This window comes from Astatotilapia calliptera, chromosome 10 (genome assembly GCF_964374335.1).
Source record: "Astatotilapia calliptera chromosome 10, fAstCal68.1, whole genome shotgun sequence".
Taxonomy (NCBI): domain Eukaryota; kingdom Metazoa; phylum Chordata; class Actinopteri; order Cichliformes; family Cichlidae; genus Astatotilapia; species Astatotilapia calliptera.
Window position 1 is genome coordinate 13543562 of NC_137431.1, and position 13392 is coordinate 13556953.

General features: G+C 43.3%; 1 protein-coding gene across 2 annotated transcripts; it reads left to right on the forward strand.

The window, feature by feature from the left end:
• The first annotated feature begins 7134 nt into the window (after positions 1 to 7134).
• slc25a15b (solute carrier family 25 member 15b) lies at positions 7135 to 13341 on the forward strand. Of its 2 annotated transcripts, none has more exons than XM_026183127.2 (7): positions 7135 to 7918; positions 9242 to 9332; positions 9672 to 9930; positions 10020 to 10157; positions 10299 to 10474; positions 11312 to 11470; positions 11598 to 13341. In XM_026183127.2, the coding sequence occupies exons 2-7, from the start codon at positions 9278 to 9280 to the stop codon at positions 11717 to 11719; spliced, it is 909 nt and encodes a 302-aa protein (XP_026038912.1). In that variant the 5' UTR covers positions 7135 to 7918; positions 9242 to 9277; the 3' UTR covers positions 11720 to 13341. The 2 variants fall into 2 exon arrangements, with proteins under 2 accessions (XP_026038912.1, XP_026038914.1); XM_026183129.2 differs by lacking the exon at positions 7135 to 7918 and adding an exon at positions 8215 to 8337.
• Positions 13342 to 13392: the final 51 nt, after the last annotated feature.

Here is a 13392-nt window from a genome sequence, read left to right on the forward strand (position 1 = left end):
TCTCCTTTTATTCTCAAATAAATAAGGCAAAGAAGGAAGGAAACAAAGACACACATGGACTGCCAATGCTGAAAGAAAACAGAGATTCAAGTTACTCATTACCTTAACATTACATAAAATAAAAACCCAAACAGAACCTCACCTGCCGCCCCGTGTGGAAGTGCGGAAAGAGTGAGCCAAAAGTGAATGCAGTCCTTATATACTGTGTGACATATAATGTGTGACAGGTGAGTGCAATCAAGGACAAGCACCACACCCAATCAAAGGTGAGAGAACTAAACAAGGTGCATCTGGTGAAGTGAGTGGGTGTGCTGGGATGTGCTAAAAGGTGGGTCTCTACAACAGCCGCCCCCATATTTCTAGTGAGAAATATGTTGATATGATCAGGATCTGTCTTCGTCAGGAAGCGAGGGCAGGGGGATCAGACAGGAGACAGGGCAGATATAGGTTTTATCCTGTACTAAGACCTCCACAGTTCTGATGTGGTCATCTGGGCTTTTCAGCAAGCGCGTCACTCTTCCTACAGGCCAAAGGGCTCGTGGAAGGTGTGAATCCATAATCATGACGACAGAGTTCAATGTGAGATCTGGTTTTTCCTTCTGCCATTTGGGTCTTCTTTGGAGGGATGGTAGATAGTCTCTTATGAAGTGTCGCCAGAAGTGATCTGCCAATATTTGTGCATGTCGCCATCGTCGTCGGCCTAGGAGGTCAGAATCAGAATAGGATACCAGGGGGAGTGATGAATCATGTCGGCCCATAAGGAGAAGGTTTGGGGTTACGGGGTCAATGTCCGCAATGTCTGAGGATACATAGCCTAGGGGTTTCGAGTTAAGAATGCCTTCAATCTCAATTAGGACTGTTCTTAAGACCTCTTCAGTGACCATCTGTGCACCAATGGTTCTCTTCAGAGCATTCTTCACAGAACGTATCTCCCTCTCCCAGGCTCCACCGAAATGGGGTGCATGCGGGGGATTGAATTTGAAATGGATTCTTTTAGTCATCAGGACCGGCTGTAGAGTCGGAGCAAGGTTGTTAAAAGCTGCCCGTAGTTCCTTATCTCCTCCTTTGAAGTTAGTTCCTTGATCACATATAATTTCCAGGGGTGTTCCTCGTCGAGAAATGAATCGTTGGAGGGCCATGAGGAAGGAGTCTGTATCCATACTGTTTAGGAGGTCAAGATGTATACACCGAGTGGTGAGACATTTGAATATTATTCCCCACCTTTTCTCCGATCTGCGGCCTGTCTTGACCTTGTATGGTCCAAAGCAGTCTATTCCTGTGGAGTAGAAAGGTGGTTTGAATAACCTAAGACGAGCAGCAGGCAAGTCTGACATTTTTGGAATGATGGGCTGTGCTCTCCATTTCTGACATGCGACGCAGCTATACCGATGCCTGCGTATGGCTTCCCTTCCTCTGAGAATCCAGAATTTCCGACGTAGTTCAGCAAAAAGTCTTTCTGAACCAGCATGATGCAATTTGTCATCATAATTTTGTATGATCAGTTTGGTCACTGGATGAGCAGGATCAAGTACTATTGGGTGAATGACATTCAATTCCAAGTCTGGGCTTTGCCGTAGTCGGCTTCCAACATGGATAAGTCCAGAATTCCTGCACAACACTGGTGACAAACACAATAGACGGCTGTCAGATGAGAGGGGTTTGTCTGACTGTAAACGGGCTAAATCTTCACCGAAACTGTCCAGTTGTGCCTGACGAAGGATTTCTTGTTCTGCTGTTTGATAATCAGCTGCAGAAGGAATGTTACCCTTTTGGTTGGAGAGTGAATGAGCCGTGAAATCCAATAGCTCTTGATACGTTCTGAAGCTGGGTGTGTATGTATGGGAGGGTATACTGACAATACCAAAAAAGTAGGATTTCTTTAACTCAGTCTGATCATCATCAGGATGGAGATTTGTAACTGTGGGCCAGTTATTTGGAGGTTCATGCAGAAACGAGGGACCCTCAGTCCACCTGTTTGGGCTAAGGAACTCTTTCAGGGATTTACCTCTCGTAACATCATCAGCAGGATTTGTGGCTGAATTGATGTATCTCCAGTCTTGACTGTTTGTGAGGTTTTGAATTTCTGAGACTCTGGCTCCTACGAATACCTTGAAACGGCAGGAATCTGACTGAAGCCAGTGAAGTACAGTTGTCGAGTCAGACCAAAGGGTGGTAGTCCTGACTGGTAAGGTGAGTTCTGTTTGTATGAGCTCACAGAGGCGTGCGCCTAGTAGGGCTGCGCATAGCTCCAGTCTGGGTATTGTTAAATGCCGTTTAGGAGCAACACGTGAGCGAGCTAACAAGAAACTCAGTTCTACATGGCCTTCAAGATCATCTGATCTCAAATATGCGACAGCACCATATGCTCGCTCTGAAGCGTCACAGAAGATATGAATGTCTCGAACTGTGGTAGAAACATCCATTTCCTTAGAAGTATAGCAACGTGGGATGGCAATTTGTGGGAGATAACAAAGTTCTTCTTCCCAGGACTTCCATGCCTCTAAGAGGTTGTGTGGAAGGGAAGGGTCGTCCCAATCTCTCTCTTTTCTCCATAGCTCTTGCACCAAGGTTTTGGCGCGTGTTGTGAATGGGAGTAAGTAGCCTAATGGGTCATACAGACGAGCAAGTACTGCATAGATACGACGCATTGTGGTGGGGTGTGAGGCTAGAGTTCTGTATTTATAGGCAAACAAATCAGTCTCACAATTCCACAATAATCCTAATGTGCGTTCATGTGGGCCAGATGGCTTGTCTTCAGTCAGGCAAAGTTCATTACTTGCCGTTCTTACCTCAGATGGTAGATGGCTAATCACAACAGGATTATTGCTGGCCCACTGGCGAAGGTCGAAGCCTCCTTCTGATAGATGGTTTCTTAATTTGTCTAGGAGTGTTCGAGCTAACTCTGCTGATGGAAAACTCTGCAAGCAGTTATCAACATAGAAACACTGCATTACTGAAGACTGCACATCTTTGTCAGATTGATATTCCTTCACATGTTTCTGCAGTGCATAGATTGCACAACAAGGGCTGCAGGTCGTACCAAAGGGGAGTACCTGCCACTCATACACTGAAGGGGGAGCTGCTTTGTTCATGTCACGCCACAGGAATCGGAGGAGTGGTTTATCAGGAGGCAGAAGACGGACTTGGTGAAACATGCCTTTGATGTCGCCACTTATTGCTACTGAATGTTGCCTAAAACGCAACAAAACACCAAGAAGTGTTGGGCCTAGGATTGGTCCTGGCAATAGGTACTTATTGAGACACTGACCTTGAAATGTGAAAGAGCAGTCAAAGACTATGCGATCTTTATTGTTGTGACTTGTCATATGATGAGGGATATACCAGGTTTCTTTGCTATTGTGCATCTCCTCTGGGCTAAGTTTGACTATATAGCCTGCTTGCTCCAATTTCAAAATCTGATCCTTGTAAGACATGGCTTTGCCAGGATCTTTAGCTAACCGAGCCTCAGTGTTGCGGAGTCTAGACATGACTACATTTGGAGGGACATTCAAAGGAGGAAAGTTTGCCATCCAAAGAAGAGGAGTGGCGTAGCGATTAACACCATTGATCTCAACCCTTTTTGTGGCCTGTTCAAGGAGTTCCAGTGCCAGTTGATCTTGCTTTGATCGGATCACAGATTTCTCACTGTATTCAGGTAAAGTGTCTAGTTGCCATAGCTTCTCAACATGATAACGCAGTACATCTGCAGATGAACTGAGAGATGTGAACAAACACTGCACGTGCTCTGTACTGCTCTGGGGATGAAAATCTGTGATCGGGCCTTGAAGTGTCCATCCTAATTGGGTTTTAACTCCTGCAGGAGACCCATATGGTCCCTGTCTCAATGGAGCAGTAGGCGTGATGAGGTGAGTATGATCTGAGCCTATGAGCAGGAGTGGCGCTGCTTTATTAATAATGGGTAATGGGATACCTTGAAGATGCTTGTATCTCCGTTGGAGAGATGATACAGGGTAGGTGTGGTCTGAAAGTGCTAGGTGATTTGCAGTGAAGGCATTAGTAATTGTGTAGGTTTTCTCTGGGTGTGCGATGGGTGAGATTTTGAAACTTACGGGAGAACCATGAATAGTTTCAACTTCTTGACGGACCGTTCTAAGTGATAATCTCTCTGCTTCCCCAGTTAGGTTGAGATGCTGTGCAGCTGATGTCAGAAGAATGGTACGCTGGGAGCCATCGTCAAGTACTGCATATGTTTCAAGGGTTCTTTTGCCATTTCGCAGGAGCACTTTCACGACCTTTAAAAGGACACTAGGACAATCACTAGGTCTATCAAAGTATAGCGTCCTCACTACAGGATGAGTGTCAGTTTTAGATCTCTTATTTACATCGCATAGGATCTGGAGATGTAGTCCCATACAGGTGGCACATGCTTTCTTCAGGTCACACTTTGCGGCCTGATGATTCCTAGCACAACGCCAACACCGTTTGTTTACTTTTATCCAGTTTGTTTTCTCATCCTTTGTCTTCTGAATAAACCCAGGACACTTACTAATGTGATGTTCTAGTGAGCAGCAATATGCACATGTAGCCTTAGTTGTCATGATCGGCTGTGTTGCATGTACAGAATCATCAGATGTATTTGCTTCATGTAATATTGTTGTAAGTGGAGAAGCGTACTTACGGGCAGGTCGTGTCTGGTTGAAGGATGGAACAGGACTGGCCTTCTTTGGTTGACACCTGCATTCCATTTGCAACCAGGATGAGAACAAAGGCAAGGTATACGTCATTTCTCCCTGTTCCCTGTAAATATGCCGTTTGAAGCGACTGAAATGCTCTGCAGGCAACTTCACTAACAAGCGATCGACATGGGAGCCACAGTCTAGTTCTGCACGTCCTTGTTCTCCCATAGTGCTAAGCAACCCAACTAAAGCCTGTACTCGAAGAGCAAAATTATCAAGGCTCTGACCATCACCTGCTCTGATAGGAGGCAGTTCCAGTATATTCTTTAGCTCTTTCAATGCCAGCTGTCTTGGTTGCCCATAACGCTCATCAAGGGCTTTGATGGCTTGAGTGTATGGGTCAGGAGCGTAGGAAAAGGCAAGAGCTAATCGTTTAGCTTGGTCTACTTTGAGGTGATCAAGAAGGACGTGATATTTGAAGTGCTCTGTCTCATGAGGATCAAGAAGGTTTGTAAGGGCCATCCGTAACATCCTGTATTGCATTTCGTCTTCTCTACTAAGGTCTGGAAATGAAGGACCTTCAAGCTTATATACATGTGTTCTCGTGCTAGAGGAGTGACCCGAGCTAGCAGTACCAGATATCAAAGGTTTCTGTTCATATGAGGTATTGGATGTAGCTGGTTGCTGCTCTAGAGGAGGGCAATGCTTGTGGTCAGATATGCGAATGAGAGGTTGAACAGGGTCTTCAGCTAAAGGAACAGCAGGTTGAACACATGAGATCTGGTCGGGATCCTGCCGTGATAAGGCCAGGAAATCAAAGGGAGTCTCATCTTCTGTAGCAAGGACTGGTCTAGGCAAACCAGTTGAAGGGATAGCAGCATCTAGTATTGTTGAATTAGGTAAAGGAGGGCTGGCAGCTGTAACTAAGCCAGACTGACGGCTAATCTGCGGGGGCTGGAAGGGTGATTGACAGGTTACTGTATCAATCACTGGGAGCTGCTCATGTTGTTGATGTGTTTGAGGACTGGCTCGTAAACTGCATACAGAAGCTTTGATTCCATCAGATGAGACTGTGCGAATTGAAGATCTGGAGCTACGAGAATGGGAAGGAGATGATTGAACCATAAATTGCTTAATCTCCCTCATGGTCGTTAGGAGTTCCCTCATGACCTCATCTTGGGTGGTGGGTAAAGGAACAAGGGATGTCTCTGGTGGTCTGTCTGACTCTCCGACAGGATCCTGCAGCCCATGTGTGTCTTTATCACTGTGCTGGCATTCAGTTTGGCTCTCTGTCTCACATGTAGCTCTTCTAGCTCCAGGGTACTGAACTTCATACTGTTCCAGGTAGGCAGGAGGTCTACTATCACAACTGGATCTTCTAGATGGCTGCTGTGTATCCATGATGCTAATACCTCTCCGGCTCGGAGGACCATGTTTTGAAGGGAGGAAGGTTCAGGGCTGAAGCAATCAGCATCATGGGCTCATCCGGTTAGAATAAGAAAAAGCAGCCATCTAATTCAGAATTATTCTCAGTGTTCTCCTTTTATTCTCAAATAAATAAGGCAAAGAAGGAAGGAAACAAAGACACACATGGACTGCCAATGCTGAAAGAAAACAGAGATTCAAGTTACTCATTACCTTAACATTACATAAAATAAAAACCCAAACAGAACCTCACCTCAGCTGCCGCCCCGTGTGGAAGTGCGGAAAGAGTGAGCCAAAAGTGAATGCAGTCCTTATATACTGTGTGACATATAATGTGTGACAGGTGAGTGCAATCAAGGACAAGCACCACACCCAATCAAAGGTGAGAGAACTAAACAAGGTGCATCTGGTGAAGTGAGTGGGTGTGCTGGGATGTGCTAAAAGGTGGGGCTCTACAACAACGTGGAAATGCAGTATGAGAGTTTGCACAATTCTATCAAGCTTGCAAGTCAATATTTGGTATGGCTGACTGACCGATAGTGACTGATTTTGTGTTATTGTATTTTTCTATCCAGGTATACTTTTCCTTCATTGGCATTGTGTTTGGAGTCATTATTAAGCTGGAGAATCAAGGTGTTGCCGGTGAGACATTTCCCAGATGGTAGTACTGTTGTACTCCTCTCATGACCTCCTTCATATTGAAATTTTAATTAATCACTCCATTGGACATGTTGTCACAGATTATCTATCTGTCTATCTATCTGTCTATCTATCTGTCTATCTATCTGTCTATCTATCTGTCTATCTATCTGTCTATCTATCTGTCTGTCTGTCTATCTGAAAGGAGAACAAATGATAAGTTTCAATGACAGTCTGCAAGTACCTAAAGAAACAAATTAAAATCAGTTCTTTCCTAAGTTGGCTGTTACACAACACTGGTTTATCCCTTATTGCTTTTGCTTGAAAACAAAACTTTGACAGACCTTGAGAAAGCCTGGTGAAGTGTTGCTCAAGAACCATTCCAAAAATACAAGAAACTCTGGCTCACTGGAAGAAAAATACGGAGAAATGATGGATGTTTTAATATTTTCGTATACAAAAATAATAATACAAAAATGATTTCATCATATACAGAAATAAAACCAAAAAACTATTTCTTTAATACTCAGCAACTCGATGGGGTGTTTAAGTTTATTTTGAAAAACACGAAAGCATGTGAACCGGAAGCTTTACCGGTTCTTCTTGTGCCATGCGGCTCCGTGTCAAAGATCCCGAGAAAACTAAGAGGACCACTAAGTGTCGCTGACGGCTTCTGCATCTTGACATCTATTTAACATTTACGACTATATAATAACCATGTAAATCTACAATGTAATTTTAAAAAAAGTCCAATTACATTACAGCATTTGCAAATTCTGCTTAGTAAGACTGCTAATTTTCTGAGCAGAGTCGTTGGGTGACGGCAAGTTTCGTCCCTGGAATTTAGAGCAGAGAGGGCGCTCTCAACTTTTCATTTTCTCCTCCAATGACGCAACCTCTGTACTCTCCTCATCACCTCCCAGGATCGTTGATGGGCAATGCATTGATCATAGTGCAGACAGTGAGGACAGGCGCTGCAAATGAGATAGCAATAAGATCAACGTTGAACGGCGGCCTGTTGGAGTAAATTAGCATGATGTTAGCTTTGGTTAGCAGCTCCCTGAATTAGCGTATGTCTGACACATAGACTCCCAAGTTAACCTCTCCTACAAAGTTTACCTCGAAGCTCTCCAGTAATGTTTGTATTCTGAAATTACCGTATTCCGTCTATCTGTTCAGCTCTCAGAGTGAACCCACGCTGTAAGAACATCAAAGCAGTAAGTTTCTTTTGATAATTTCAGCGTGTTGGATTTTATTGATGTTAACAACCTAAGTTATCTCTCATACCTGTTGGACTTTTGGCTCTACCCGTGGCATACAGCATACATGTGTCATTTTGTTTTAAAGAAGCGGGGAAAACAGATGTTTAATTTATGCCACAAAAATAACATTTACCAGCCTCTGCTGGTGACGTGTGAGCTGAGAAAGGCCAATGACAGTAACGTTGGAGCCATGTTTCATCAGCTGGGGAAGGGTCACCACCGTGTCCTTACAAGTGGGAATAGTTTAGTAGCAGAGAGGGCAGCTGTGAACCACCCATTTAGTTATAAATGCGCTCTGAGGTTTTAGATTGGCACGCATCAAGACCACACAAGGCTTAAAAGACAGGACTGAACTTGCTTTTGGTAAACCGCAGGTAAAGTCTGCTTTTCCTCTCCACAGGATCCACTTTTTTGCGCTTTTCTTAATTCAAACGTAATGGTTTTGTTGAACAAGCACACAACTCAAATGCACAAGAGATGGCAGTGCTGTAAGAGAGCTGCAACCCAAGCAGGACACTTTTGGTGCCAGTGAACCGTGGCAAACCAACCAAGCTAATCTAACCTTGACTTTTCTGGTCATTGATTCTAGTGGTCAACAATTTCCTTCGTGGATAATACTTCTAGTCATCAAATTATAGAAGGAAATTAAATAAAGTTAGTAGGACAAGGTTGAAATGATTTGGATGTGTTCCAAGGACATGCCAGCTGAAGGATGTTGAATATAGAGTAACCAAGCGGGAAGGAAAGAAGACCTTAGAGGAAACTCGTGGACGTAGTGAAGGAGGGATAAAGTACATGCACACAGCGTGGAGAAGAAGATCATTTGGAATTTAGAAAAGGAATGCCTATGTAGCACTGAAGTTTACAGTTGTGCAATTATGGGCTTTATTTTACTGCTTGATATCGTCTAACAGTCTACAGACAAACTGAATATTTCTTTCACTTTGCATTGTTTTATGTCCCAGGTGTAGATAAAACTTTCAGATGTAAGTTTTATTTTACACCCCAAAGTGCAAAATCGGATCATGTGTGCCCTATTTTTAACATGCAAGCTCATAGAAAGATCTACCAGCGTCTTCACATTTTATTTATTTTCACATTTTGAGCAGTTCTGGTTGAAATTGCAACTAATTTAGTGTAGTAGTAATGAACCCAGCTGCTCTTTCTCTCTGGGGGATCTAATCCACACATAATTACAGTGTGAGGGGAACAATGAACAATGAACTGATTATATTTTTTACTAAAACACACCATTTATAGGTTTCTGTTTTTTCCCAGGTAGCTGAGAGGAGGGGAGACCTTTTCTGAACTACCATGGCTCCACATCCAGTAGTCCAGGCCATCATTGATCTCTCTGCAGGAGCCACAGGTAAATGCAGTAGCCTGTCACTTAAAACTCTTTCTACAGTAGCCAACATAAACATGTGCACATGCACTCTTTAATGTCTATGAAGTAATCCTGTTGCTTTTTAGTGCTGACAAAACCTCACCACCTATGTCAGACTGAAGGATGTTTTGATGACTCCTATGTTTTTCTGGCTCATTTGTTTCAGTGTTTCTGTTTCTCGCCCGAGCCCGCTATGATACTAATCTCTTCACGGCACATATTGGTTGGCTTTTGTGAAAAGTTTGCCTTTCCTGTAGCAACTCTCTGTATGTGCCGGTTCACATCTGTTATTTACTGTTTTTGTACTTTCGTCCTCCCCAGGGGGAGCTGCGTGCGTCTTCAGCGGGCAGCCTCTAGACACAGTAAAGGTCAAAATGCAGACCTTTCCTAAGCTGTACCGCGGTTTCATCCACTGCTTCATGTCTACCTACAAACAAGTGGGCCTGCGTGGGCTCTACCAGGGCACTAGTCCGGCGCTGATGGCCAATATCGCTGAGAACGCTGTGCTCTTCATGAGTTACGGCTTCTGTCAGCAGGTCATCCGCTTCACAGCCGGCCTGCACAGCAAGGCTGTGCTGAGGTAGCTGTTCTTTATGTTAGCACAAAGCCTGCCCTGGGTTTGTGTGTGTCTGATCTCTAACCGCCTGCTGGTCTTTCTGTCTTTGTTAGTGACGTGCAGAAAGCCTGTGCTGGCTCAGTAGCGTCCATCTTCTCATCGCTAGTGCTCTGCCCCACTGAGCTTGTCAAGTGCCGACTACAAGCCATGCATGAAATGGCATCATCAGGCAAGATTGCCAGTAGCCAGAAGTAAGTAAATAGCCTAACAGTAGGGCGGGTGTTTCTCAAGCGCAGTTTGTTAATGAGCAGTTGTTTTTAAATATTCATCTACTAAAACGCTATTTTAGTGTCTCGTGTACTGAGCAACCGTTCCCTCTGCTCTGTCTGAAGCACTGTGTGGTCGGTGGTGAGATTCATCATAAGGAATGAGGGACCACTGGGCTTCTTCCAGGGTCTGACCACCACTATAGCCAGAGAGGTCCCCGGTTACTTCTGCTTCTTCGGTGCCTACGAACTCTGCCGCACAACTTTTGCAGACTACATGAAATGTGGCAAGGATGACATAGGTACTGCTGTAAATGTTTCCCTATGTTATTAAAAGGTGTTCTGGTCAAATGTGGATGTTAAATAAAGTGAAAAAAGAGTAGACACAAATGATATACTTTATTAACTTACATATGTTATTAAATGTTACTTCTTATAATATAATGTGCTTATATTTGACTTGTGAAGTGAAGAAAATTTTAATACAGTCCACATCTGTGAACGGGATTTCTGCCTATGTCACCTTCGATATATTGACGGAAGTGATGAAGCTAACTACTACCCTACTTTCAATGTCATCAAACTACAAATATGTCTCTGTTAGGATATTTCTGTCAGTACATTTCCATTAGTACACCATGTAAACTGCATACTTGCTTGGTGCATGCATGTTAAAGGTGTTGCAAGTCAAACAGAGTAGGCTGCATGCATTTGACTGTGGCTGCTGGAATAACCTTTTCTTCTTCAGCTTTCTATTGTACATTTGCTGGCATGCTTGGAAAAACGGTCCTGTTACATGACTCGGTTTCGATTGCTTCACATTTGAATCTGTAATATTTTCATATACAGAGGAGTTAATGGTTGACTTAATGACTGCAACCTACCTAGGTCATGTGGCGGTATATTAAGCCCAAATCATCACCCCTCCTCCACCGTGCTTGACAGTTGTTATGACGTTGGTCGACTTTGGTCTCCTCAGGTTATTGGTCCAGACGTAGTTCATTCAGATGCATTTTTGATAACCTATGATCTTTTTAGATTGAGCACGTTTTCTCCTGGCAGCCCTTCAAAGCAAGCATTCTGTTTTTTTTATTGTACTGTCAGGAACTTTAATATTTAACATGCTGTGTATTTTGGAGGTGTGGCTCCCATTGTGTTCAGCGGCGGTTTTGGAGGGGCGTGTCTGTGGTTGGTGGTCTACCCTATGGATTGCGTCAAATCTCGTATTCAAGTCATGTCTATGACGGGAAAACAGGCGGGCTTTTTCAAGACCTTCATGACCATCACTCGCACTGAAGGTAAGCACATGAAGGGTTTTATAGTATTTTCCATAACATGTTTAGAAAAGCAGTCTTGGTGTAAAAGACTAAAGCTTTCAGCAGTTTCAGTTTTCACACTGTAAGCTCAGCTGTTTCTTGTGTTTAGGTGTGAGGGCGCTCTACTCTGGTCTTACCCCCACCATGATCCGCACCTTCCCTGCTAATGGAGCTCTGTTTCTGGGTTACGAGGCCAGCCGGAAGCTCATGATGAGGCAGTTTGACAGCTAAAACGGTCCACATCCTTAACACAAATGAAGAAACGGCGAAATATTATAGCCATATGACCTTATACATGGGCTCTGAAAACTGCCACACTCCATCTCCTGTGAGACTGAAGCAACTCGCTTTTGACGCAGCGTTTGCATCACAGTATTACTCTGGTTCTTACATAGAAGAATTTTTAGTTTTAGTTTTTTAATGCTTCGGCCACTTTGTTAGGTACACCTGTTCTGCTGCTCATTAACCAGCCAATCGGATGATCTGATGTCGTCGTGTTGGTGTTGTTCCCAGATCATCATGAAAATGTTGTTCCAGGTTCAACATTGCAAGTGACCAATCACATTGTTGTGACGTTATTGTTTTGCGCGCCAAGCCATTTGTGCATTCATGAAATTCCAATGTTGCAAGGACTATCAGTTCTGCTTACCGTTTATTAAAGGGTCAGGGTCCGTTGATCGGAGGACAGAGGCGGTTTCTCGCAGTTTAAGTAGTTTTTTGTTTTACGGCGGGTTTTTTTCCCGAAGTCGCAAAAGTCACAGCTGTCACAACATTCTGATTGGTCACTTGCAATGTTGATCCTGGAACAACATTTAGTACGATGATCTGGGAACAACACAAACACGACGATATCAGATCGTGCCCAGCGAATCACATTCATTGTTCAAACTGCGCATCAGAAGACGCATGATTTTGGTAAGTGTGAACACGGTGGGGTTGTTGGAGTATTTCAGAAACTGCTGGTCTGCTGGGATTTTACTAGCAGGAACTAGCAAGGTGTACCTAATAAAATGTCTAAGTATAGCACAGTATTGAGCAAACAACCTCTTTACAAGGAACTGCCAGTTTTCTCTTCCGTTTATTATTTTACCTCTACCTCAACAAGGTCATCGTCACATGTAACGATTCTTTCACATGGGATCGGTTACCCAGTTAAACAGGAGAGTTGTTGTGAAAGCTCCCTGTGGTCATACAAGCAACGCTCGGGGCTCTTATCCACTCCACATGCACTACTTGAAGGCACAAATACATTCCTGTCTCTTCAAGTTGTGCAGAGACATGAGTAAACAGCTCCTTTAGGTTTTGAGTTTATATTTAGGGCAAAACTTAATATGACTGTGTTAAAGATAGTAAAGTGGCATATGCCATTTCATTAAATTTTATTAACTATTTTTAAATTTTATTAACTCATTATAGAATCATCGGCATCTATGTGGACACCTTAATTTGGGATCTCACCTGGGTTTGTCTGTATGGGTTGTTCTGCTCATAAATTCTGCTGCTTTCAAAAGGAACATCGATATGTTTTAAATCATAGGCTGATTTTTCTTTGTCATGGTTGCCATACCGTACTCCACTCCGTGCTGTGATTCTTCAGTATGTTGAGAACCAGCATTAATCTTTTTTTCCTTGTGTAACCTTTGCCTGCTTATGTGCCATTTCCCATGTTTTTCCCCTTTCAATGCTGAGTTTGCAGTTCAGAATTCTCAATCCTGTTCTCTTCAGTTTTATTCAGAAGTGTAGATATTTTATCCTGGAAATGCTAACAAAAGATGGAGAACTGTTTGTACATCAAACCTGATATTTATTGTACTAATGCAGCTTACATTAAAAGTAAGATTTGTTTTATTTTCCTTTGACTGTAATTACTGTATTACTTTGACTGTAAAGCACAATTATTCAAA

Excerpts from the sequence above, each read along its gene's own strand:
- slc25a15b (XM_026183127.2), top strand. The coding sequence starts at position 9,278 with ATGGCTCCACATCCAGTAGTCCAGGCCATCATTGATCTCTCTGCAGGA. Across the intron at positions 9,333-9,671 it reads TCTCTCTGCAGGAGCCACAG|GGGGAGCTGCGTGCGTCTTC; the intron begins GTAAATGCAGTA and ends CGTCCTCCCCAG. Across the intron at positions 10,475-11,311 it reads ATGTGGCAAGGATGACATAG|GTGTGGCTCCCATTGTGTTC; the intron begins GTACTGCTGTAA and ends TGTATTTTGGAG.